Genomic DNA, 24,847 nt, shown 5'->3' on the forward strand with positions numbered 1-24,847 from the left:
AGTAGTAGTAGTAGTAGTAGTAGTAGTATTCACATGTTTGTCTGAGCAGTGTTTTTCGTTTTGTTTCCAGACACAGACGTCTTTTGGTTTGTGGTGAGGTATGTTTTGCCTCATCAGTTATCCCCAGCAGTACCACATAGCCTTTGTATGCACTTTACACTAGGTCCAGATCGGATGCGTCAGCAGCGGCCGTGTCACGTTGTCGCTGTAGTGGGAAATTCGTTTGTTCGGTGAATTGGCAGTGAAGAGAGGGGCGGGCGGAGGAGATGTAAAAGAATAGACAGGACTGCGAGAGAAAAAAAAGATATGTGGACTGACTCACCTTTCTGGCAGACTAGTCTGAGACTGAATAGTCTATCCCGCGCTTGAGTTTCTTTCTCTACAAATGACTTTGAATGCTAGCGGAGACAAAAGCAAGGGGAAGCCCCGTTTACGTCGCTGATAAAGCATTGCCCAACTCGGCGTCCCTGGACTGAATAAGGCAGCGTCAATAGTCAGAGGTAAGGAGATTTATGTCATTGGAACACTGGATAAAATGTGTATTACGCTTATTTGAGAAGTTGTTTTGCAGCATACGAGACACCGGCGAGTCTTTTTGCGCACGGTTTATTCAGTCTTCTTTCTTTTTTTAAAGCCAGTCTTCGATTGTCCGTTATTGTCCTGTCAGTGATATCCTCCGGTAGCTTGGGCTACATTTGTTTTTTTTTTGTTTTGTTTGATGCCCTACTTAAAAAAAAAAAGTGATTCAGATGTAGGCGAATTAATCGTTGCAAGCTACTAAAGTTTAAACGTGTTCTTCACGTTGTTTGTGTTACCAGTAATAATAGGGTACGAGGTTTAATTTTGTCATGCAATGTCGATCAGTCATTTTTGACACATCTCTCAAAAGTTGCAGCCCATACAGGCACTATAATTGATCTATTTTGAAAGCTTTTCAGCTTTAAACCTATAAAGCTTTTAAAGATACAGTCACCGTCATCACAAAGTGGAGATATACTGCAATACAAATCTCATTTTCACCTGTCAGTAGCTGGGAACAGAGAGCCTCCCAGGTAGTAGCTGATGTGTAATTGTAAAGCAGGGACTTGTGTGCATGTTTCCATGTAAAGAACATGTGGTTAGGGTTGATTATAAGCTGAAGTCTCTCAGGGGGAGTTGAGAAACTAAAAAAAGAGGAAGGGAGAAAAAAACGTTTTAAAGACCCCTCTTTGCTACCAGGCATAACCTCTGCAGCAAAGCTTCCTGTTTCCTGGGAAAACAAACAATGGACAGAAAAGCCATGTGACATCCTGCATGGGTCAAACACACAAAGTATGGCCCAATTTTAGGGGCCAAATCCACATTAGCGTGAAATTATAAGTAATTATTTATTTTTACTTTTGGTTGAGTTATTTGTTGGGACTGAATACACTGAAGCAAGACCTTAATTAAAACTTGCTTTGTTTCTCTTGTCATTGTCATCTTGGTTGTAGAGCTGTTACTCAGTCAGTTTTAAAGGGCCCAACACTGATGTTTAGATTTTGTAAAACAAAACAAAAAAGAAAGAAAGTTTACCACAAACTCATTCTCTGTCAAAACAGTATATCCCTCTTTCTGCTCCTCTCCGTCTGCCTGTCTCTCTCTCTCTCACTCACACACACACACACACACACACACACACACACACACACACACACACACACACACACACACACACACACACAAACTCCTACACCAAACACACAGGAGCAAACATCATTTGGGAACAACAACAGAGCAGCATTGTGTGACTTCAGTCTAGGCTGTTCAGTTGCTTTTAATGGGGTCAGCGTTTCCAATTCAATAAACGCGCTATAAACGGTCAGAGAAGATTCTGCTGCTGGTGTCCAGCCAGACCAAGCAATAGGTATCTGCCAGTGACAATGTAAACAAATTCAACATTTTGGTCCATGGTCTCTACCATAAATATAGTCTTGTATAATAAATATAGTCTTGAAACTTGTAGTCCAGAGATCTCTGTAGGTTTCTGATTTGATATTTCACATTTTAAATGGCTACTACCCCATTTGCAGCTTACCACACCTCATTCTTTTGCCTGGTTTTGATTTTACTTTGGAGGATTTTGGAATTCTATTTCTTTCAAAGACCAGGGGACCAGGAAGAGGATGTTTAGTTACTTGATATAGTGGAAATTCCAGTTTGTATATTAGGAGCTTAGTTTGGAGCACTTTCTGTTATCTCACAAAAGACAAAGCTACGTACAAGGGGAAAAGATCAGACCATATGAATACTGACTGCTACGCTATCACGAAGATCTTGTTATTGACTATTCTGAGGGAAATGTTAAGCTATTCTTATGTCCTCAAACAAAAAGCAGGTGTAGTGGACAAACTACAAGTTCATCAGCTACCGTGTATTTAAGCTCTACTTTGCTGAGGTTCAGTGTCTGCTAGTGGGTCAACAGTAATCTTTAAGCTTAGCCCAATCAATTCAGTGCTACAGGCAGTGTAGAAAGCAGTTCATACCCTGAATGGAGAAATAGATTAATGTTAAACAGATGAGTTTACTTTGTGCCTCGATTGAACAGTGATTTCACCAGAACATAGTTGAATGTGCTTGCTGAAGAGGAAAGTTTTGCCTAGATTGGTGGATTGGTGTCCAAAATCTGGGGAAACAGGGAGCTTTGACTTCCTGCCTGCTCACACACACACACACACACACACACACACACACACACACATATGACAAGATAACTTTGTCCCTCTTTGAAAGAGTTTGATGTGTGATTGGTTAGGCTGTCCTGCAGTAAGCATCTGTCAGGCAGAAACCAGTTTTTACACAATAATCAATGGGGGGAAAAAAGGCCAAACCAATGAGGTATCCTCTAAAAATGTGTTGCGTGCTTCAGGCGCAATCAATCTTGCTAAGCTGGCACATAATATCTGATAAAAAGCCCTTCCGACCCAGTAATTATTTGGCATCAGGAATGTTTTTGGGTAAGCAATTACCACCTCTGTGTGCCCCTGGTCTCTCTGAGCTTGGCGGGGAGACATGAAGAGCGATGGCAGATTTGACTCACGCACAATCCCTCAGGGAGACAGCCTGCCTGCCACCTCCTCCTTCTCAGGAACAAATGGCCCCATAACAAAATCCCCTGAATAGAAAATCTCCACAGCACACCCAACTAGATGTGCATTATTTATACTGTGGACCTGCATACATGCGGAGATGGCATTTTGTCATCTATTAATATGTCAGAAACACTTAACTTGAGGGGCCTTTTGTCAACAAATGCGCAACAGGGGATGCCATTTATCAAACTGCCCACGTGATGGTGTCAGAGATGATATACTGTCTGCTATCTACTACCGGAGAGGTTTTTAGTGTCTATTTATTTCTCATTGGTGTACCTATGAGGAAATATTAATTTGCCAACCACAGAGAGAAACCTAAATGATACAACTCCCTCTTTTGTTTATGTTTGTACTAGGGATGCACGATATATCGGCGGCCGATATATTATTAGCCAATAAGTGAAAAAATTTAAATATTATTATCGGTCCCCGATAACAGAATTCTGGCCGATAATTTGCGCCGATATTTTTTACCGTCTGGCTACACTGAGCTAGCCTACTTAAGCTTGGTTGGCTATACTTTTTCCTCAATATAATGTCAGCGGTGTGAATGTATTTCACCACTCTAACAAAATCTGTGGATATGCGTTCATTTGGGAATCTGTGCATCTCAAAATCCTCTCGTGAATAATCCGCCATTTAACCTTAACAGAGCGGAGCTCAGCCCTATCAAGAGCTATCTTGTGCTGGTGTGTTTGCACTTTACTGCGCTGGTCGGGGAAACAAATAAACAAACTCGTTAGTGGGACGAGTACATAAGTAGGCCTAGTTCTAAGTTGTGTTTTAGTATTATATTTGCATTACTTTAGCTTGGGTTTTGTATTATTACCTAGAAATATGCTAACCATTCGTGCTTCAGTTCCAGACAGGTCATCATAATAAGTTATTAAACCTTTCGGGCTAACGCCTTTCATTTCTGCTGCAGCAGGTTGTGCGCAATAGAGTAGACGGACATAAGATACAGTCTGAGGAGTTGCAGCTTTATTCAGTTACCTGCAGTTGAAACTAAACCTAAGTTTCCCTCACAAACACTGATTTGGTCGCTATACTGTAGCTTATTCCAAGCTGAGCCGTTTATGAGCGTTTAGTCCTAAATGAAAACGATTCAAACTCTCTAGCCACTCACTCGCAATTCACTGACGTCAGGTTCACTTAAAGGAGCCACACATACTGTAGGGCTAGGTTACTGTTATGTTGTTGACTGCTGTACTATTGAGGACTATTATGAGTTCTGTCCATCATTTGGTGGTAGGTAAAATTACTGCAATAAAATTATGCTTATTAAATGCTTTCCCCAAATCACTTTTCACAATTTTTTTTCAAGAGTAATATTATCAGTTATCGTATCGGTATCGGCCACAACAAACCAATAAATATCGGTTATCGTTATCGGCCCTAAAATTCCATATCGGTGCATCTCTAGTTTGTACAGGTTACACTACATTAATGCAGAGACCAATGCTAATGTTAGACTGAATGTAAGGTCATGGCTGGGAACAAGTGGTTGACGTGTTGTTGAGAACTGAAGGGTTGGCTTAATAGACAGGTATTGCACAAACACAAAATGGTAATCTTTTTGTTTTTAAATGTGAGGAGGAGTAAATTCGAGCCTGTTAGAGGTTGTGTGACGCGGGAAGATGGGGTGATCAGTGGCTCTGTGAAACCACAGTGGCCACAGGACATGATAATAACAACAACAGCCAAGCGAGCCACACTTGTCTTCCCTGGTCTCAGCATGTGGTTTTCCAGGTATGTTATTCCTCTTGAACTGGCCGGAGGGGGCAAGCTGTTTATGGTCTTGCCTGTAATTGCTCAGTTGGTGTGGCCGCACACATGTGGGTTGCACACACACACACACACACACACACACACACACACACACACACACACACACACACACACACACACATACACCACACTCATACAGGTATCACTTCAACCACACACACAAACACCATTCAAATGAAGGTGTTCATTCAACCACAGACACACACACATTGACACACACTCACAGACACACACGCGCACACACACACACACACACACACACACACACACACACACACAGACACACGCAGAAACACACAGATACAGACAGATACAGACACAAATAAACTGACACACACACACACACACACACACACAGACACATGCAGAAACACACAGATACAGACACAAATAAACTGACGGACACACACACTCAGATGCACACACACACAGAGAGACCCGAGGCACTGAGGCATTAATTTGGAAACTGATGCAGGAACCGAATGATAATGACTATTAAGGTGATTTCATGTTGAGAGAGGGGGGAGGAAGGAAGGAGGAGTGCAGATAGATTAAGAGGCAGCCCTATTCAGCCCTGCAGTCACTTTTTACACCCTCCACAGCTGCATTACCAAGGTAATTGTGCATGCATTTGTACCTGTGTGTATGTATGCGTGCGGTTTGTGTATTTTTGTTTAGAGACACAGAGAGAGACAGAAAGAGACAAATAAGAGAGAGGGAGAGAAAGAGAGAATATGCATGTGCCTTTGTTTAGATTGTAGCGTTTAGAGAAGCAGACATGCCCTACAGTGTGTGCGGCAGGAGAGATCGATAGAGCGGTGTGGTTCAAACCCCATGTGAGGGCTTCCCTCTGCTGCCGTCTCTGCTCCTCCTGCTGCTCCTGCTGCAGGGCAACACAGCCTGGAAGTGTGTTAGCTCACTGATGCAGCGCCACAGTCTGCAATGTGTTCTCAAATCACATCCAACTGTGTTAAGTGGCCTATTAGGCCTACTCTCTCTTCACCTGTATGCATTATGAAGGTATGTGTGTGAATGTGTGGAAAAGCTGATTTAATTTCGGTCGTTTTTCTTTGTGCTCTCACAGAGCTGTAACAGAACTGGTCATTTGAGATGACTGTATCCTTTGTGTTCCTTGTAGTACTGTTTTGCATAGCTCACGAGATAATAACCTCATGCATTGTGAGTGGCCACGCCTGCTTGTTTATGAGACTTGAACCCTAACCCTAAATCTGACCCCTTGGCCACACCTCCTCTGGGACCAACTTGTCACTAAGAAGCTTTTTAAAAAGCCTTCTGCCCTGTAAAGAAAAAAATTCCTGTCACGCTTGTTTTTGTAGAAAGCACCAGACATCTAATCCCTACTGCCGTTGAAATGACTCAGATGACAAACCCTCAGAGTTGACAGTGGCTTTTTGCTCTTACATCTAACACCAGTGTTTACTATAATGCTGCTGACTGCGCGGCCCTAAGCTAATGCTATTGAATAAAGACCTTGAGTGTGATCTATAATCTTTTGTTATCCCTGAACTCCAATGATGAATCATAAATCAGCATTATGATCCCCAAGGGTGGACCATGCTGCCATAGTACTGGACAGACAGAGCAGAGAGTGGAGTGTTTATTGGATATGTGGCTCAGCACTCTAAGCAGTCAGACAATCCATCACTGGATGTATTAGCAAGAAGAAGCAGTGGTAAGAAATGTGATATTCTGCTGAAGTTGGTGATACATTATAACTTTATGAGCAATCTTGCTTGGAAACCACATAACTGGTTCTCTGTGTTCTGATTAGATGATCTTGGTTATTTGCAGACTGATAAAAAGTTCTCCAGAAAAACAATGTCTGTCTTGAGAATGTGTGAATGTGTCACAATACTGAGGAACATTGCCAAAAAGTTGCCTTGTACATCATTAACTTTAGTGTCTCTTTAATGGAATGTATAGACATTTCTAGAATTGTATAATGGGGATAACTTTAGTACAATGTTGTAACGAGAATTTGAGAAAACTGAAATGCAATAGATATTTGAGTTTACTCAGCTTTTGATTACAGTTGTTGGCTTTTAGATTTCAAGTTTACTGTAAACAAGTTCTGCCAACTTGGAATTTCTTGTTCAACATTATGTAGATATGCTTACAGTACCTGTGGTTTTCCCAGGCAGTTGGCCATTCAAGCAACAACCATCACTTGACATAGCAGCTTTAAGAAGGTTGCGATAAGAATGTTATTATCTCAGGTACCTCTTGGCAGACATTTCTATAATTCTGTGATGAGAATATCTCCATTAGAACGTTTCAACTGGTGTCAGTCAAGAGTGGTCTGAAGATAAAGCTGTTTGCCTCAGGGAACCTTGGGCAATGTTGACTTTGTTGTTGAAGGTTGATGAGCTTTTCCTGAGCAAGTTAAGCAGGTGTGTGATGCTTGGTGATATGAATGGGGAACAAGATATCACGGATGTCCTGTTTGGCCTGGAGGAAAGCAGAGAGGCAGTTAGTCAGTTAGGTAGATAGTTATAGACCAGATATTTCTTAACTTGGTGAAAGGCAAGGTGCCATGCGTGTGAAAAGGGTTAGTAGATGAATTTGAGATGTTTCACTTGTGAATATTTGAAACAGATTTTTCATTTGACTTTTAGGGCATCTTACATACATTTGCATCTAATCTGTCATTCGTTTTATTCAGTTGATTTCCAAGGAACTAACTAGCATAGGCTAACTCTTCATACAAATTGTTCTAACAATGGAAAGTGCTGGCTGTCTTCATGTACATCAAGGCAGAAGCAGCAATCACCTCTGTTGGAATCCTTTACAAATGTATCACTCCACATCACCCTACACTCCAATTTAACCCTCAACTTTTAGTAATAGGTCACAAATGCAAAATGCATGACAAACCACTATGAGCATTTGCAAAGTTAATGACAGAATCATAACCAAGCTGCTCAGTGTGCGTTCAGCTGTGGACATGCATACAACACAGCAAAAAACAAGTGTTGTTTTGAACTGAACTGAACAGAAGATGCAAGATGACAGAGGAGAGATGGGTATCCTTGACCTGTTTGTGGCAGTGGCCAGTCACCTGTGAAAAAGAATGACAGTTGACATGTATCTCCTGCTGCTGCTGTTGTGAATGGACGTTTTCAGACTGGAATAAGCCTTTTTCACTATAATCCATTTGAGACTCTCTTACAAGATTTATGACAGAATTGGACAGATGTTGTAACTCATCTGCAAAACTGGACAGATGTTGCTACTCAGCAGTAAAAATAGTAACAACATCAACAACAGCAAAGTGAAAGTTTATGATTTGTTAGAAAAGAAGGTTTTTTTAAGGCCTGCTAGAGGCCGAAACATGAGCAGCAAGCAGTGTGAGTTTGAAATCATTTTGACAAAGATAGACTGGTTATGTTTGACATAGCATGCTGCACGTGTTGTTTTAAAATACCTCATTAAAAATGTATGAGGCAAATACATTGCACTAAATGTGCATCATGCCTGAATGCCAACATCATTCTGCATTTATAATTGCAATGTAGCTATCTGACAATCAAGCCAGATTTATTCATACTTGGCTCTGTTCTTATTTCAAGCTACTTGGTGTGAGCATGTACATGAAAATAAATGTAGGCCTCCAACCTTATTTCATATCTGTGGTCTTATATGGGTCTGGTTTTAAAATCTTCCTTTAGTTTGACTTGTCTTTGTGTTGCTGTGAATCACATCAGGTGCGAGGAGAAGCTTGGCAATAGGGTGTTATTTGCATGATGATGGAGTGCTCTAGTGAAAACAAGATTACACGTGCGATTATGAAATTTCCTTTTTTCCACATCGCTCATCTACCATACTGTCAGGGAGCAGGGAGCATTGTGCAGCCCTAATTTATATGCTCTCATTTGAAAGCCCAGAGCCCCACACAGCAAAGTGCTCCTTAAAGGTTCTCTCTCTCTCTCTCTCTCTCTCTCTCTCTTTTTTTTTTTTATTCATCTTTCATCTCCATCTCTCATTTCTCCCTTGCCTCCCCTTCTCTCTCTCACTCTCACTCTCACTATCATTCTCTGTCTCTCCTCCTCTTCTCTCTCTCACTATTATTCTCCCTCTCTCTCACTATCATTCTCTCTGTCTCTCCTCCCCTTCTCTCTCTCTCTCACTATCATTCTCCCTCTCTGTCTCTCTATCATTCTCCGTCTCTCCTACCCTTCTTTCTCTCTCTCACTCTCTTCTCTCACTCTCTCTCACTATCATTCTCTCTGTCTTTCCTACCCTTCTCTCTCCTCTCTCTCTATCATTCTCCCCTCTCTCTCTCTATCATTCTCTCTGTCTCTCCTCCCCTTCTCCCCTTTTCTCTTTGTCTGTCTCTTTGGACCCCCGCGGTGATGCTAAGAGAGGCCATTCATGGAGCTCAGCTCATGCATATGATATTTAAACCCAGCAGCTCCAGATTTTTCCCTCCCATTTTTTTTTTTTTGTAGTGGGTGGGGTGGGCAGGGGTGGGATGGCGTTCTGTCCCCAGCAAATCCGAACACCCACAATGCCGCTGGGAGCTTATTCGGGGGAGGGGGGGGGGGAAATGTAGAAAAGGCGACAGACATTCGCTGGTCACCAAGTCCCTTCTGCTCGGTGGCATCTGTGTAACGCACACACACGCACACAGAGACATGCTGCTCGTCACGCTTTGCAGCCTTTTCCACGACACTCATCACCATTTCGGACCAGGGCCCTGCACAAATCTGTGGCAGGACGGACATCTTAATGGGGTGGTGTTTGGCAGCCGGGGCTGCCCGCAGGGCACTCTCCCTTCACCCCCTGCTATGCAGTGGAACAGCAGGCCGTGACTGTACACTAAACTGCCCCCCCTCTCTCCATGTTCTTTCCAAATAATGTCTTTTTATCTCATTTTTAATGGATGGGATTGTGATGTCGTATGGGAGTCACACAGATGTAGTGACAACATGGCAGAAGAAATAGTGTCAAGGGCATCATGTGAGATTAGTGATATACAACGTCAAGGATGTCATACGAGATTAATGGTATTCAGTTACAGACAAAGCCTTTACCGTTTTTTAAGCATCCCGTCTGTTTCAAGAGGAAAACAATGGTTTAAGTGTTCTGTATCAGTAGGTCATATAATTAAATAAAGAAGTATTCAAAATAATAAAGACAGAAAATATTTAGAGTGTCTGTCTTCAGGTGGTGTTGTTGTTGTTGTTGTTTTCAATAAGACTCCTAGACTTCAAGGTTGAGTTGGGGTCATGGCCTTAATCCTGTGACCCTTTGATCGGTGACGTGGCCAATGTTTTGAGGAAGGAATTATGGAACTCACACTTAAAGGTTTTGACAGCTTAATCACAAGCACATTTTGGCCAAACGCTCTTTATGTAAAACCCTGTGATCTAATAACAACTAAACAATTGTGTGTGTGTGTGTGTGTGTGTGTGTGTGTTTGAAAGTGTTTGTTTCTTGTGTGTTTTTTGTGTGTGTGTGTGTGTGTGTGTGAACAACCATCATATACAGTATCATACCATTCACTATGTTGAATGACCACCATGTTTTTCACTAGTGCACTATTCAATGAATGGGTGGATGTTCCGAACACAGGGTGGGTCCATACACCAAAGAGAACCGAAGGCCAAAGGAAACTGTCCACCTGCTCTGTTTCCAAACTCCAGCCTGACTTTCAGGAAGCTGGTTGGGCCGGGCTGTGGGCGGGGCTGGGCGGTGTGAATGGGGCGGGCATGACAGGGGTGTGTGAGCTGCCCTGCTGTGTGTTTGTCTAATGAAAGGGAATGCTAACACTGCACTCCTGCCCCCGTCCGCGTGGCATGTCATCTGTGGTCAAGCTCGTCAGCTGTTGGTGCGGTGGGGCTGCAGACAGCTGCTGCTCATCCCAATCTTGTCTGGATGTACCCTCTTTCTCGCCCACTCGCTTTCTCTCTCTCTCTGTCTCTTTCCCTCTCTCTATCTCTCTCTCTATCTCTCTCTCTGTGTCTCTCTCCCTCCCTCTCTCTCTTTCTCCCTTTGCCTCTCTCTCTCTATCTCTCTCTCTTTATCTCTCTCTCTGTGTCTCTCTCCCCTCTCTCTCTCTCTCTCTCTCTCTCTCTCTCTCTCTCTCTCTCTCTCTCTTGCTCCCCGATGGGACAACTCCCACTTTCAGGCAATTAATTTCCCAGCCTGTTTGTGTGGGGTAATTGCTGTCATATTAGGAAAACTCACCCGGGATGCAGAGACATGATGATCTTGGCAGTAGGGGCGTGCCACACGCCCCTTCCAAAGTATTCTCAGCAGACCAAATTCACATGAATATAGATCACTCTCTAGATTTGTGCAGTGAAGGCAGTCTCATGCTATTTAGATTTAGGCGATATTTGACAAGATGGATTTGACTTGTGCTGTGGTAGCCTGCGGTATCTTCTGCCAGTCTGTTAATGACGTGAGCGGGGCAGTTTTCATTGCTTTTTTCATCTGAGAGGCATCACCATTATACTCCCACAGAAAACACTCTCTAGGGATGAGACTCCACCTACTGGCCATGGGGGCATAAAACTACATTCACTGGAGGACCCGCCAGAGTTCTCTGATGAGCTAAGAACAACTTGCAATTGTTGCCTTTCCATGCAGGCAAAGCAATGGAAAAAAGTCAAACAAAAACAGAACCCAAACAGACTGAACACAATGGCCGCTTAAGGGTGACGGCTCAAGGGTCAGGCTCTCGGGGGAAAATAAACCATTGCCTCAGCGGAGCGCATGATACAGAGAAGCCTGACGGTGACGCCATCAGGGGGGTACCAGTGACAGCATGGCAGTGAGCTCATTGCGCTGACCATCGCCAGGTCCGAACGCCATGCATCTCGGTCCCCATCTCCAGCCACAGGCGCGTCGGACAGCAGGATGAGGTCTTTCAGCACAGCGAGGCTAGCCACAGGCTTCTATAGGTCTATCTTGATTGAAAAGCTGAGTTCAACGCAAAGAAGATCCAGCGTGAATTACGTGTTGTATATCCATAAGCAAGATCAGGGCTCAACCAAGCACAGAGAGAAACGCTCAAGGGTTTCAGTTTTAGTCTCTCTCTCTCTCTCTCTCTCTCTCTCTCTCTCACACACACACACACACACGCACACACACACACACACACACACACACACACACACACACACACACACACACACACTCTTACTATTTATAAATATATAAACTCTGCACACCGGGATCACGGCACAGACAGAATCTCTCCAGCTTCTCTGTCTGTAGCTTGTTATTGACATTCTGATTCCTTTTCTTTGTTTACTCTTTGTTGAGGGGGAATACTCTCTCCTGCTGTCCCGGGGGAAATGTTCCCTCACAGGCCCGTGCTTGCTTCCTGCGCTCAGTGTTTCAGTTGGAGGCCCTGAAGGGCTGGGATATCAGCTGTGCACATCTCCTCCTCTGCAGGCCATGCATGTTACCTGCGTTTGACTCCTACACACACACACACACACACACACACACACACACACACACAGAAACACAAACACACACACACAGAAACACACACACACACACACACACACACTCCCTCGCTCCAGCTCCCACTGCTGCTGACTCGGAGCAAACCGCCCGACTGCAGGGTGGCATCGGGGCACAGTGCGGCCTATTTGTTTTGGCCTGCGGCGCGCACACTCGCTCCTGCTCTGGTGTGTCTCCTCGTGGGAGCCAGTGCCAAGAGGAGCCGCCATGTATGGCTTCATCTATTATTAAAGACAACAGACCCCTTCCTCCTCACCTGACCTCACACTCATGAGATTAGGGTCAGGATGCTCCGTTTCCCATTCATGAGAGAGGGAGAGAGGGAGAGAGAGAGAGAAAGAGAGTGTGTTGTAGAGAGATTGGGGGGAGGAAATGGGGTCTCCTCTAGTGAACAACTGGAAGAAGATCTTATAGATCTTGTGTCATAAAGATGTTGCGCTTGGACTATAAAACAAATAAACCAGGAGAAAGCCATCTAATAGTTTAGACATCTACACACACAAACTACTTGTGTCACTCTGCTTAGGACATTTAGGGACGCTTTCACATAGGAGTCCTAGACTGAAAGAAAAATTTAGCTTATTTGAAAAATAAGCTTTTAGTCTAGGAATAGACTCAAACCATATATGGGGAAACTGTGTAATGTAGTGTAACTCATGATGCCTGATAATAATGATGTGGGAATAGGACTCAATAGGTCTTCATATTCAGTGCTATCTTATCGTCTCATATCTGCTTTCATGGCATATCTTTTATGTGCCTATTCAATAGCATTACCACTTCACTTCATCTCAACTGAGAGCATGTTTGAACACTGCAGAGAATACCTTCTACATCAAGCTACACAATTGTATTACACTAATTATGTTACTCCTCAGAGTATTTTGAACACATGGCCAGACAATGAGTCTCTCTCTCTCTCTCTCTCTCTCTCTCTCTCTCTCTTGATTGTATCTTCATCTGTGTCTGTGCCTATGTGTGTCTGTTTTGTGGTTTCCTTGGTTAGCCTTATTACAGCTGTGGCAGTGGAGGCATAATGTGGTTAGCAGCTCTCAGAATTCCCTCAGTGCATTTTGACCTCTGATCCTGTCACCATTAAATAAAGTGCATGAGTGCCAGGGCCAGATTTACCCCAGTGGATGGCTATTTTAGCCCAGGGTCGGCCCTTCGCCTGGAATGGCTGGAGGGTTGCAGTATAGACAAGTGCTCTTTATACATGGGAAATAACGGCACCCTCATACCCTTATCGCCGCAGTCTGTTGTGTTTCATAATAATGCACCCGTGGTGGCATCTGTGGGACAATGCTGGGCTTGTGTTCCCCACAGCTGTGGATGTCATGGTTGGTGTAACTTATGCTTCTGAATGACTGACCTGTATTTGAGTGTGTGTGTGTGTGTGTTTGTGTGGTGTGTGTATGTGTGTGTGATGAGAGAGTGTTTTTGAGTGTGTGTGTGTGTGTGTGTGACTGTGCGCGCATGTGTGTACAAAAGTGAGTGTGCTTGTTCCTGAGTATGCGCTAGTGCTCGGTCGGCTCGATCGTGCGTGCGTGCGTGCGTGCTGAGGGATCTGTGCCATGGTGTGACTCCGCTGTCACCCGGTAGCCTCCTCACCCCCTAGAGCTGTTCATCCTCTCCCTAGCCCCATCGATTGGCCCATTTTCATAGAGAGCAAAGCACCATTGATTAATTCCTCTGCCATGGCCTATTGAAATTGAATTCTGTTCCATTTCATCCAGTCGGGCTCTCTCGCTAGGCTAACTCTTCGCTAGAAGTCGATGGCACGCACTTGCTCTATGTCATTTCATCATATAATGATCTGACTCGTCCTTTCTGTCTGGGTGGGATGAGAGAATGAGAGAATGCCTTTGCTCTACATACTTTGTGGTCACATTCTGTTTCTTCTGTGTGACTTGTTTTGTTGTTGTGCAGAAGGAGTTAAGCTCACCAAACTTGGAGAATCTAAATAGGCACAACTCGGTAGCGGGATATTGTTTCCAGATGAGACAATTCTGAAAGGGAGAGTCGGGAAAACAGATGTGGCTCAATTGTTCTCATTGTTTTTCTCTCTTTGCTGTGTATTTGGACTGTGAGCTTTCGCAGTCAATTTCAGTGCACATGTGGTTTCAAGTCACTGTTAAATATGACGGAGACATTGTTCCACTCCACACACACTGCGAGTTTTCCAGAGTGTTGCTCTTTAGTCGTGGACGTCATGTGTCACCCTGAATTCATGGCAGGTCAGAATAAAAAAGGGCCTATTTTAAGTGTTCCTGTGAAATAGTATGGGTGTGGAGATGTCTGCTGTCTGTAGGAAACTACACCCCTTTCACACACACTGAGAAAGTGACCTTCAGATCCTCACTCACATGGGGCTGAAAAGCAACAATATCACACACTTCAATTTTAACAACCAATGGCAAAATATACAGTCAGTGCTATGGAGAAACCATGCATACACACTCACAACTTTTGTAATGAATTACTTCATAGACTCTCAGAGGTCTGGAAAAGGCAGTGTTTCTAAGTGGAAGTCTGTTTACGAGTGGAGAGCTTCTTGTGAAAAAAATTAAACAAAACCACTAGTCTGGGAGCCAGAAAGAAACCACAGTGTTTGTTTATGGAGAGGCAGGGAAGGGACGGGCTGTTGCTGCATGCGTGTGTGTGTGTGGACGCAATTGTTTTCATACATGTCCTTTGTGTTGGTGTGTGTGTGTATGTGTGTACCTTTGTGTGTTTGTGTGTGTGTGTGTGTGTGTGTGATGGCAGACTGGGTCTGTCTGGGGTTGACTGGGTGTGTGTGTGTGTGTGTGCATGTGTGTGTGTGTGTGTGCATGTGTGTGCGTGTGTGTGTGTGTGTGTGTGTGTGTGTGTGTGTCTACTGCTCTGGGCCCAGCCCTCTTCTATTCTCCCTGGCTCCGACTGTGGGGACGTCTTGGACGGAGGCCCGCCAAGAAAAGTGTGAGCGCAGCCTCTGGCGTCTGAAGCAGGGCTCCAGTGGCGCACTACTGCTCTCCGAGCTTACATCAGCCTGCCTCTGAGACAGACAAGAAAGAGAGAGAGAGAGAGAGAGAGGAGAAGAAGAAGAGAGGAGAGTGCACGGGCTTTGCTCTGCTCTGCTGTGCTGGTCTGTGATAAGCTAAGCTCCTGAGGGGATACAGTAGTAGCAGCAACCATGGCTCTGGGGATGATGTGCGGCGTGGACCTGCTGGCCGGCACCGGCCAGTGTGTGTGGACGGTGGCCGAGCAGGTGCTGAGGAGGTGCTACGCCCGGGGCCTGGAGCCGTGCAGGAGGTTCCTGCAGACGTGGTGCCGCCTCGGGGACGCCTACCAGGTACGGCTTTTTACCCCTCGCCAGCCAGGGGCCAGGGATCTACTCATTGAAACATTACTGTAACTGCAGGGACTGAGCGATGGAAGAATCCATCCTTCGGTTTTGGATGGAAGGTTTAGAGGAGGGGAATGGGAGTATTGATTTCCTTTCCTGCACTCTGATGGAGCTGGAGGAGGTGGCTGGTGGTAGGAGCACATGCAGCTGGGGCTCCTCACTGTGTGCTTCCAGGCTGTTTTTCTGTTTTGTCTGCATACAGCACCACCTGCTGTTGTGTCTCCATTATCCGTTCATTCTCAGCACAATAGCTGTTAAAGCAGTAGTACTTATAGGCTTATCATGTTGTTAAATGTGGAGACAATAAGGGGATGACGGGGGAGAGTAGGCTTTTGAACATCTGCTTCAATGCTCTCTCTCTTTCTTTCTCTTTCTCTCTCTCTCTACATTTTTGGCTATAGGGTACTGGCCTCAGATCCCTAAATATGATAGTGTTTGAGCCTTGATGTGCCTCATTAACCTGTTCTTCTTGGTGATGCTGTAACTACCTCCCAGTCAGCGTTTGGCAAATGGATTTGAATTGAGCCATCAGATTAACTAGATCACATTAACTGTGCACTACATGGAGGCCTAGAAAGCTACTATGTGGAACTAGGCCACAAATGTCAGAAGTGTGACGTTAATTGATTGATGGCATGTTCAATGACTGATTGCTCCTCTCTGGGGGCACCTCAGGTTGGAGACTGAGGTAGACCGGGTCAGCGCCGGCTTTTATTCCTGTACCTGCTGTGCATCACTCCCACGTGTTTGGGACAGGGTGCGTGATAGGAGCCATATGGAATTCGTCGGGAGACAGTGCAGACAGCCGTTTGATCTTTTGCACACGCATACCAGTAAGCAGTACACTTCAGATAACAGGTCTGTTTTCAGTCACCTCAGGGCTCAGGGTATGAAAATGTATCTTATTGCTCGGATTCTTATTTAATAGGTCAGCTCAGTACTAACCCAAGAGACACTTCAGAGATACTTGTATTCCAGGTTGTAGAGAGGCTCTTATAATGGCTATAATGCTTTCGTTCACTGTATATTTTGTTTAAAGACACAAACCTTTCAGTTATCTTTCACATGTATTTGTATGTATGGGAGGCCTAAGCATGAACTGGCCCCACATTTAATGCGGCTACCAGGTCACTCCACCAGGCCGCCTGGAGCATTTGGGTGGGGAGCCGCTGTGAGCAGGCAGGCAGGTCACTGGCCCAGAGGTCACGTGAAGGGGGCTTTTGTTTGAAGTTCCTGCCCCTGAGGTAGGGCTACAGGGAGGTGGGGTGGGGGGGGTGACCCTTCTGCCATGCCCATTACGCATCACACCCCCCCCCACACACACACACACACACACACACACACACACACACACACACCACACACACACACACTACCACACACCACCCCTCCCTATTCAGCATGGGCAGCTAGTTTCTCTCAAAAGCAAGGGACTCATGCGTACAGGAATGGCTCCCCCTAATCTTTCTCTTTACGTTACTAGCTTTTGAAAAAAAAAAGGCTTGCACAGCTGGGGTGCTGCTGAATTTGTGGTTTGGTGTGTAGGGCTGCTGATAGTCTTTAAGTATGAATTTGCATGCCAGTAGAAAACATGTTAATGGTTGTATCACATTGAACCTTATCTTTACCCTTTCTCCACGTGACCATCCTGGCTTAACGAAAATAATGCCCATGGCCTGCTACAGTAAAACAAAATATGATAGTGTGTGGGTTGGGGGCGGTCACAACTTTACTAACATTTATGCAATCAGATATAAAAACAAAGCAAACAAAAAAAAAATTGTGACATTGTATTTATTGATTTTATTTCTACCCGGTCATTCAAAACAGATTGAAATTGTATAGAAACAACATTTTACTTGGTGAGTAATTAAGTAATCCTGCAGTGATGTATTTAATAATATACTTGTAATAAATGCCGAAGTTGTATGTAAGAAGTGGATAACCTGGTACTCCATGTAGTAGTGTTGGTGTGAATGTGCATATTTTGATGTCATCAGGCCAGAACAATGCAGCATTGATAATTGTCCCTCTCTCAGAACTGTGCGCACCACCCCACAATCCTTTAAAAGGTTACTATAGTGACTAATCCCTTCTTAGACAATGGAGCTAGTATAATTAACAGCTACAATAATTCTCTCTATTTAGACGGATTACGCACAATCCTGTGTTGTTTTATGAGGTAGACACTTATATTTTCAACCACCTCTTCAAAGCAGTCAAGTACAACTTCTCTTTTGTGCTAGTTTGAATCCACTCTTCTAATTTAGATTTTTTTCCCCCTCTCAGTTTCTGAGTATGGAACAGCGCATTACTTGCTTTTGATGTCAAATAATACGGTTTGATGGATTAAGGGGTGTTTGGGCTACTGGTGACAAGCATTTCCATGTGTGTTGATTAACCAAGAGTTCAATAACAATCTCTATTGATCAATTGGGTTATTCAACTCATTTGTTCTCCATCCTCAAGTAAATGAGGTTCAAAATGGATTGCAGATGGTAAAGGATCCATCACTAAATCACCTCTTAACAACAAAGTTATTTAGTTATATGTTAGTTAACAAATTGATTGATTGAATACATTTTTAGTAAAAGCATAAAGTTGTTACATGGTCTTTCTACAAGAGCCTGAATTGTCATCATTGCGTGACAATTTGTCTTCCCCATGAAAACAATATGCCACAATTTAGCAATAACTTTGTACAAGTAATAGAGTGTGGCCATTGTGTCATACTTGAATTCCAAACAGGAAGTGTAAAATGCTTTGTAGTGGTGCGTGGTTTCGGCAAGAGGACTATGGCGTCCGACCTAAGGACCTCTGATGTGCATCAGCTCCATGGCTCTCTGAGGTTCCTCTCCTCCTAATAGACTGCTTCACTTTCCACCAGTCTGGCCAGAGCAGAGCAGTAATAAACCACATGCTTTATTGTGTTGAGTCACACAGATGGAAATCCCATGTATCCTGCCATCACAATTCTTAGTCAAGTCCAAACAAAGCAATTAGCAATGACATTTATTTAGAGCTGGTATTCTTTAGGATTTACATTATTCGCATTACTCATTATTTGATTATATGATCAACTCCATCTAAGCATTTAGTTTTAACTTTTTTTTTTCAGATTTATTCATATATTTGTTTTTGCCGAAGAAAACAAAGCCGGATGATACAAATCCCTCTATGTTGCTAGAGATAGCAGGAATAAACCCAACTCATCAGCTTGTTGTGTCACTGAAGGGCATCTTATTTAAAGGAAGGACATTAGGGGGCATCTGTAATGCAAGATTACTGTTGTCAACTGCTGACATCTTTGTTTCATACCTTCATCCACTCTCCCATTAAATGGGAATCCTGTTTGTCAGTTGCATAGTCTTCACTCAGTCATGGTGGTTGCTGAAAGGCCATACAATGGTAGCTTCAGTAGATTAGGTCTTTCTCCTGTAGGAGTCATAAAGCACTTAAGGTTCGATTGATGCATGGGGTCTTAGCTCTTCTTTGACAGATAGCTGGACCACCGTTCGCTGTGATGAGCGAGGATGCTGCTTTGTCGCTAAGCCATCTCCTCTCTTCTCTCTGTAGATGACTGAGGGGCGACTCGGTCAGGTGCGTCTCTTGGACGACAGACAGTTGGAACTCTTGGTCCAGGTAGAGTCTTGTTTTCATCTTCTGTGCAAACTTTCTTTTGATTCACAAGTGATTCATTAGATTAACGTTCTGATCAGAGATAAGCTAATTTGTATGACACCCTGTTATGTTTTTAACAAGAGGCAATGGGTAACTAAATTAATTGCTTAGTTTTTTTACTGATACAAGATTGACATTTTACGCATTGGATGTTTTTTTTTTTTCATATTTTCCCTCTCTTTCATGGAATGCTGATACGTTGTCTTTCTAATTGTCTTAGCCTAAGCTGTTGTCCCGTGACCTCCTGGATTTGGTTGCCTCACATTTCAACCTCAAAGAGAAGGAATACTTTGGGATATCCTTCACTGATGAGACGTAAGTGACGATTTTTGACAAGTGTATGGTTCATATTATTCACATTTTTTTGAAACTTCAAGGCTCAAGGATCTTTTGCAAGAAGTATGTTTTTGTTATTATGAATGAGTGCACTGCGTTATAAAAACTTTTCACAGGAAAATAATCCTTTTACTTAATGAAGTCTTTTAAACTCATTAAATACAAGACACAATGAGCAAAAACCATCATTAAACAGTCATTAAATCCAAATGTAATTCTTTGCCATTACTACATAGGCCAAAATTGTTAACTCTGTGAAGCATAGGTGATTTAATAAAATGGCCGTTTAATTTAGGTTGTGTGCTGCTGTGGTTGTACTACTCTGTTGTATAACCTTTTAATTTTATTTAATAGGGGTCAAAGTAATTGGCTTCAGTTGGACAGGAGAGTACTGGAGCATAATTTCTCCAAAAAGACTGGCCCTTTGGAGCTAAAGTTCCTTGTGAGGTGAGTGATATAGCCTCATTCTGTCTCTCTGCATTGCATATTATTTATCAGTCAAACTGCCTTATCCAACAATGCTTATTCAAGTGGTGAGCTCATTCTCGTAAATGTTTGTGCATGTAACGAGTAACCATTAGAGGGCACTATTGAGCCAGATTTCACCTCTATTAAAGTTGTCTATGTACAGTTGGCATATAACAGGACATTGTGTTAGTGTTTAAGCATTATTAGTTAGTTAGTGTTGCTTTGATCTTGATATGACATTCTTCACTTTTTTAGGTTTTACATTGAGAATATAACATTTCTGAAGGACACTACAACTGTGGAACTGTTTTTCCTGAATGCCAAGTCCTGTGTCTTCAATGTAAGTGGACAAAACATTTCAGACCATGTGCCTTGTTTCATGTGCTGTCTCAGCATTGCATTGCAACGCAGTATGAGAGAGTGGAGAAATGACTAATGGTCTATAAATCATGGCCACTAACTGTACTGAGCTGTTTGTGAGGAGGCAGGGGATCTCCCCAAGAACCCCCCCTGGCTAAAGTTTAGGAGAGGCTTCTGGAACTTTAAAGGCAAAGCAGTGTGCCTCCAGATGTCAGCATCTTAAACAAGCATGTCGGGCCAAAAACACAGTTGGCGGCCATGAAGCTGCTTTTGTGCACGAGGCATTTGCCGAGCCGTTCCGCTAAGCAACGGCACAAGTTCGGCTGGCCCCTCTCCAGCCTCCTCCTTTGAAACACTTAAGCCAGAATTATTCCAGCACAGAGAGGGCCTGTTTCTCACTTTTTGACTTCAGTCAGCACTTCACCCCTGCTGCATTCGTTGGCTGTTTGTAGACAAAGAACTTGTTGCTGTAAGTGAAGTGAACAGGGCCTGTTTTAGTCATGAAATCTTAAAAAATGATGGATATACTCCTTTGTTTCTTTGCCTCTGTGTAATGTTGTGAGGAAGAACAATGTGGCGATTCACCTCCTCTCCCCCGTGCTCTGAGACCTGTGAGACATCTCAACTCACGGCTCAGTGTGTCCAGTGGGAGCCCATCTGCAAAGCCTCATTGTTTTGGGTCAAATATTGAGGCGAGTTTGTGTTAATTAAAGGATGGACAGGGAGTGCTGTACCAGAAAAGAAAGGGCTGTGGGTGGGCTGGCTAAGAGGAACAAGACAACAAATGCTGAATATGGAAAACCCATTTAGCTCAGACTTGACTGAAATAACTAATAACTTTAGTTAGTTTAGCTTAGTTTATCGTCCTATTAATTATGCCATGAAACTATAATGAGGATCATTACTAAAAAAAATCCATAGGTTCATGTGTTATGTTTAATCAAAACATTCTACTTTAGTCTCTAATGGCAGGTTAGTAGGCTAGTCTATCTGGTGTCCTTGATCTAAGGTAAGGAAGACAAGGAGGAACTGCGTTGAGCCCCGCTGAAAAAATGCAGATGGTGAGGTCGCGCGGGGTCTGTTCGTCATCCGACATTAGTCCAGATTAACCTGTTAATTAGTGTGACAAATTCATTTTGCTATTATTAAACCTGCCCAAATTAATATTTCATTCGAATTTGAATAGTATTGTTTCCTGATCAGCCAGACCTGGAGCAGGCGCCAGTTTTCGCTTGTTTGTCAGAACATCAAAATCAACCTGCTCTCGACCGTACCATGTTCACAACAGACCTACTCGTGGACACTTTCAAAACTAAAACTGGCAGTGTTTAACTTGTCTCGTTTCACAGTATCTCAGTCAACAAAATAGCATACTTAAGCTTGATTCGTAGGTAACTTACTTGAAATTAAATTGTTTTTAAAAGCTTGTTCGTGATAATAACTTGAGGTTTCAGTTAGGCCGTTTGTCACAACCCGTGTACCAGCAGAGATGGTCTTGCCCACCGTAGTGGAACCTGAGGGTAGCGATCGGCAATTTCCAAAGAGGGGAAGAGTGAACAACTCTGATAGGACACTGGACGGATTAAGGAATATCGACGTTTATGTTGTCTCTCTCTCTCTCTACTTTTGTTTCGTTGCCTTAGGGACTTTTTGAAGTGGAGAGTGACCATGTATTCAAATTAGCGGCATATGCTCTGCAGGTAAGTGTGTCTTTTTTTACACTAGTTTGACAGAGTCGCTCGCTGTGCAGACATGCTCTCTGTAAAGACGTGCTACATTTGAAAAAAAACGCCGAGGCACTAGTCTCCATTGGACAGTCAGTCTTGTTTGTTACAATCAAATGATACTTGTTGTAGGCCTGTTGCTATTTTACGAAATTGTTGTGTAGCTAACAATACATTTCCATTCCCATCGTTCATTTTGTCATCATTTCGACGAAGCCTATCAGCAACAGGTTTTGAAGCAGTGGACGAATTGAATTAGCTACAATGTAACGGAACAGGGTGCATGGAGTCGGGATGTAACTGTTGTGATATTGTATGTGCTCTCGTGATTGGAAGTTAAGCGCCTTATGTGGGCTGCTGCATTGAGTAGTAGGCTACTTTACAGCACAATAGGGGACCGTGTCAAATGTTCACTTGTAGTTTATGTTAACACACAAAGGAAATTCAATATAGATGAAACAGCGTCTAATGTTCAGGTATGTAATAGGCTAACACCGTTTTATTGCTTCAGTAGGCTAACTTACTTTTTTATTGCAATTATTTTAGGAAGCAAATGGGGACTACGTAAGGTAAGACTGATACCTCCATCTTAATGGTCTTTTTTGGGTTAATTGAGTGCGTTCTTATTATGTAGATTGTTGTGACCGCATGCCATTTAAGCCTTTTGGGACCTGCAAATTGTGTTACTACTTAGTGGTAGGCAAGTAGTCGACGTCAACATTTGCATGGCTGTCCTGTCACTGTTGTCAACACAGCAGCTGATTGAAATGAGTTGTTCATCAGCTATAGTGTGACCTCAAGGGTATCCTATGTGTTCGTCCCTGGCATGATTATACCTTTGCTCTACCCTTAAATCACTTTGGTTGATTGCTGATTTTTATTTGACCTTTTTTACTTCCTGTCGTTTTGAATGAAAATGATCTTTACCACAAATTGAATTCTGTGAATTCTCTGATTGTGGATAGCTTACTACAATGATGGTTTTCCTGGTGATGTTGAGCTTTACCCATTACCTGTGTGCCGTTCCTGCTTTGTGCAAGGAACTGTAAAGTGTAAAGTTAGTTTGAAAAAGTGCTTATGTGCTTTAAAGAGAGACCCCGTAGAAGGCTGCGAAGTGCTGTGAGACCTGTTATGTTGGCCCTGACTGATAGGGAGACCCGTGGGGACCTACAAATATACTGCCCCTACACCATCAAAGCAGACCTTTATGGTTTTCTCCCCTGTCTGGTGCCCCCAGAGGTCCCCCCCTGTGCATTATTTGAACACAAAGATTTGTGCACTGTTAGGAGTTGCATGGTGTGTGACCATGTAGAGTTGGCAAGCCCAGTTGGCATGTCACATGTTTTAGGAAGAAGTGCAAAAACCTATGAATAAAAAAGCCTGTGTTGCAGAGGTGGATCAAGTACTCAGTTCCTTTACTTGAGTCAAAATATAGTGTTTTCTTTTTAATGTATTGTAATGTAATGTTTATTTTGTCAGTAATGTGGTGTCAATGACACTCTGAAACGAAAGTAAAAACTTCGGTAGGTCGCTAGAACTTGGCCTGACCTTTAGTTTCTTACATTCAACATCAAAAATAATAAATTAAAAACTTTAAATTGTTATTTATTCTCTATTAACAGATCAATTTATATTTTTTTTAGTGTCAGGTGATGGTCTCATTTTATTCCAAATTGGATTTATTTTATTTTTTTAATTATCCGCCGTCATTACCACTGCCAAGTTCAAATTGATTATTAAAGAGTGAAGAAAAGTACTTGAAATTCATGCTTGTATTTCTAATGTAGCTGAGTTAATAGTACAGTATTTGTCTTTCAAATATAGTGAAGTAAAAGTCACAAGTTTCAAGAAATGCTGACTCAAGTAAAGTACAGATATTCAAAAAATGTATTTAAGTACCGGTACTCTATTCAAGTAAATGTACTTAGTTATTGTCTACATGACATGTAAACCCAGTTATGTCAGCTTTGTCTTTTTATTTTCCTAGTGCCTGGATAGTTCTGTTTGAAATATTAACCACAAGTTAATGTTTAACCTGTGTGTACTACAGTGTCACCACAATTATTGCCACCCCTGGCAATGATAAGTGGAACGAGTTATCTTAAGATCTCACCTAAACAGGTGAAAAATCTCAGACAGTGTTATTAAACCCTCACTGGTTGGGAAGGCGGCCTAGTGTGAGAATGTCCTCGTTAGAGCTGATTGAGGATGTAGTCCTTCCTTTTCTCTCTCTTCTTCCTTGTGATATGCCTTGCTTGCCTTTTTTCTGGGTTGGGGTAGTGGATGGGAGGCAGACACTCCAAAAATGGGATAGAGGATGGGCATGCATGAATGTTTGCAAATCCCTTCCATAAACCATCCTCTGCTGTAGACATGGAGGCACTGGGTCCCAGCCCTAAACATGTGAGATTAGGTGTGCAGGAACTGGAATACCCCCCTCCCTCCAGACTATCCTGACAGTTCCTCCAAACAGAGACATCTCCACGTTTGCT

At 43.1% G+C, this 24,847-nt stretch overlaps 1 protein-coding gene across 5 annotated transcripts in view; it reads left to right on the forward strand.

Annotated features, from left to right (window-relative positions):
• The first annotated feature begins 201 nt into the window (after window positions 1–201).
• Window positions 202–24,847, forward strand: part of frmd4ba (FERM domain containing 4Ba) — a 44,886-nt gene continuing 20,240 nt past the window's right edge. For 2 of the 5 annotated variants that reach the window (XM_048254817.1, XM_048254818.1), the window contains exons 1-7: window positions 202–500; window positions 19,363–19,428; window positions 19,688–19,782; window positions 20,158–20,250; window positions 20,527–20,611; window positions 22,275–22,331; window positions 22,902–22,924. In XM_048254817.1, coding sequence (XP_048110774.1) covers window positions 19,363–19,428; window positions 19,688–19,782; window positions 20,158–20,250; window positions 20,527–20,611; window positions 22,275–22,331; window positions 22,902–22,924 — 419 coding nt within the window. In that variant the 5' untranslated portion in view covers window positions 202–500. Of the gene's footprint in view, window positions 501–19,362; window positions 19,429–19,687; window positions 19,783–20,157; window positions 20,251–20,526; window positions 20,612–22,274; window positions 22,332–22,901; window positions 22,925–24,847 lie in introns of those variants that run through there. The other 3 variants (XM_048254819.1, XM_048254820.1, XM_048254821.1) reach the window with 3 other exon arrangements.

This window comes from Alosa alosa, chromosome 10 (genome assembly GCF_017589495.1).
Source record: "Alosa alosa isolate M-15738 ecotype Scorff River chromosome 10, AALO_Geno_1.1, whole genome shotgun sequence".
Lineage (NCBI taxonomy): Eukaryota > Metazoa > Chordata > Actinopteri > Clupeiformes > Clupeidae > Alosa > Alosa alosa.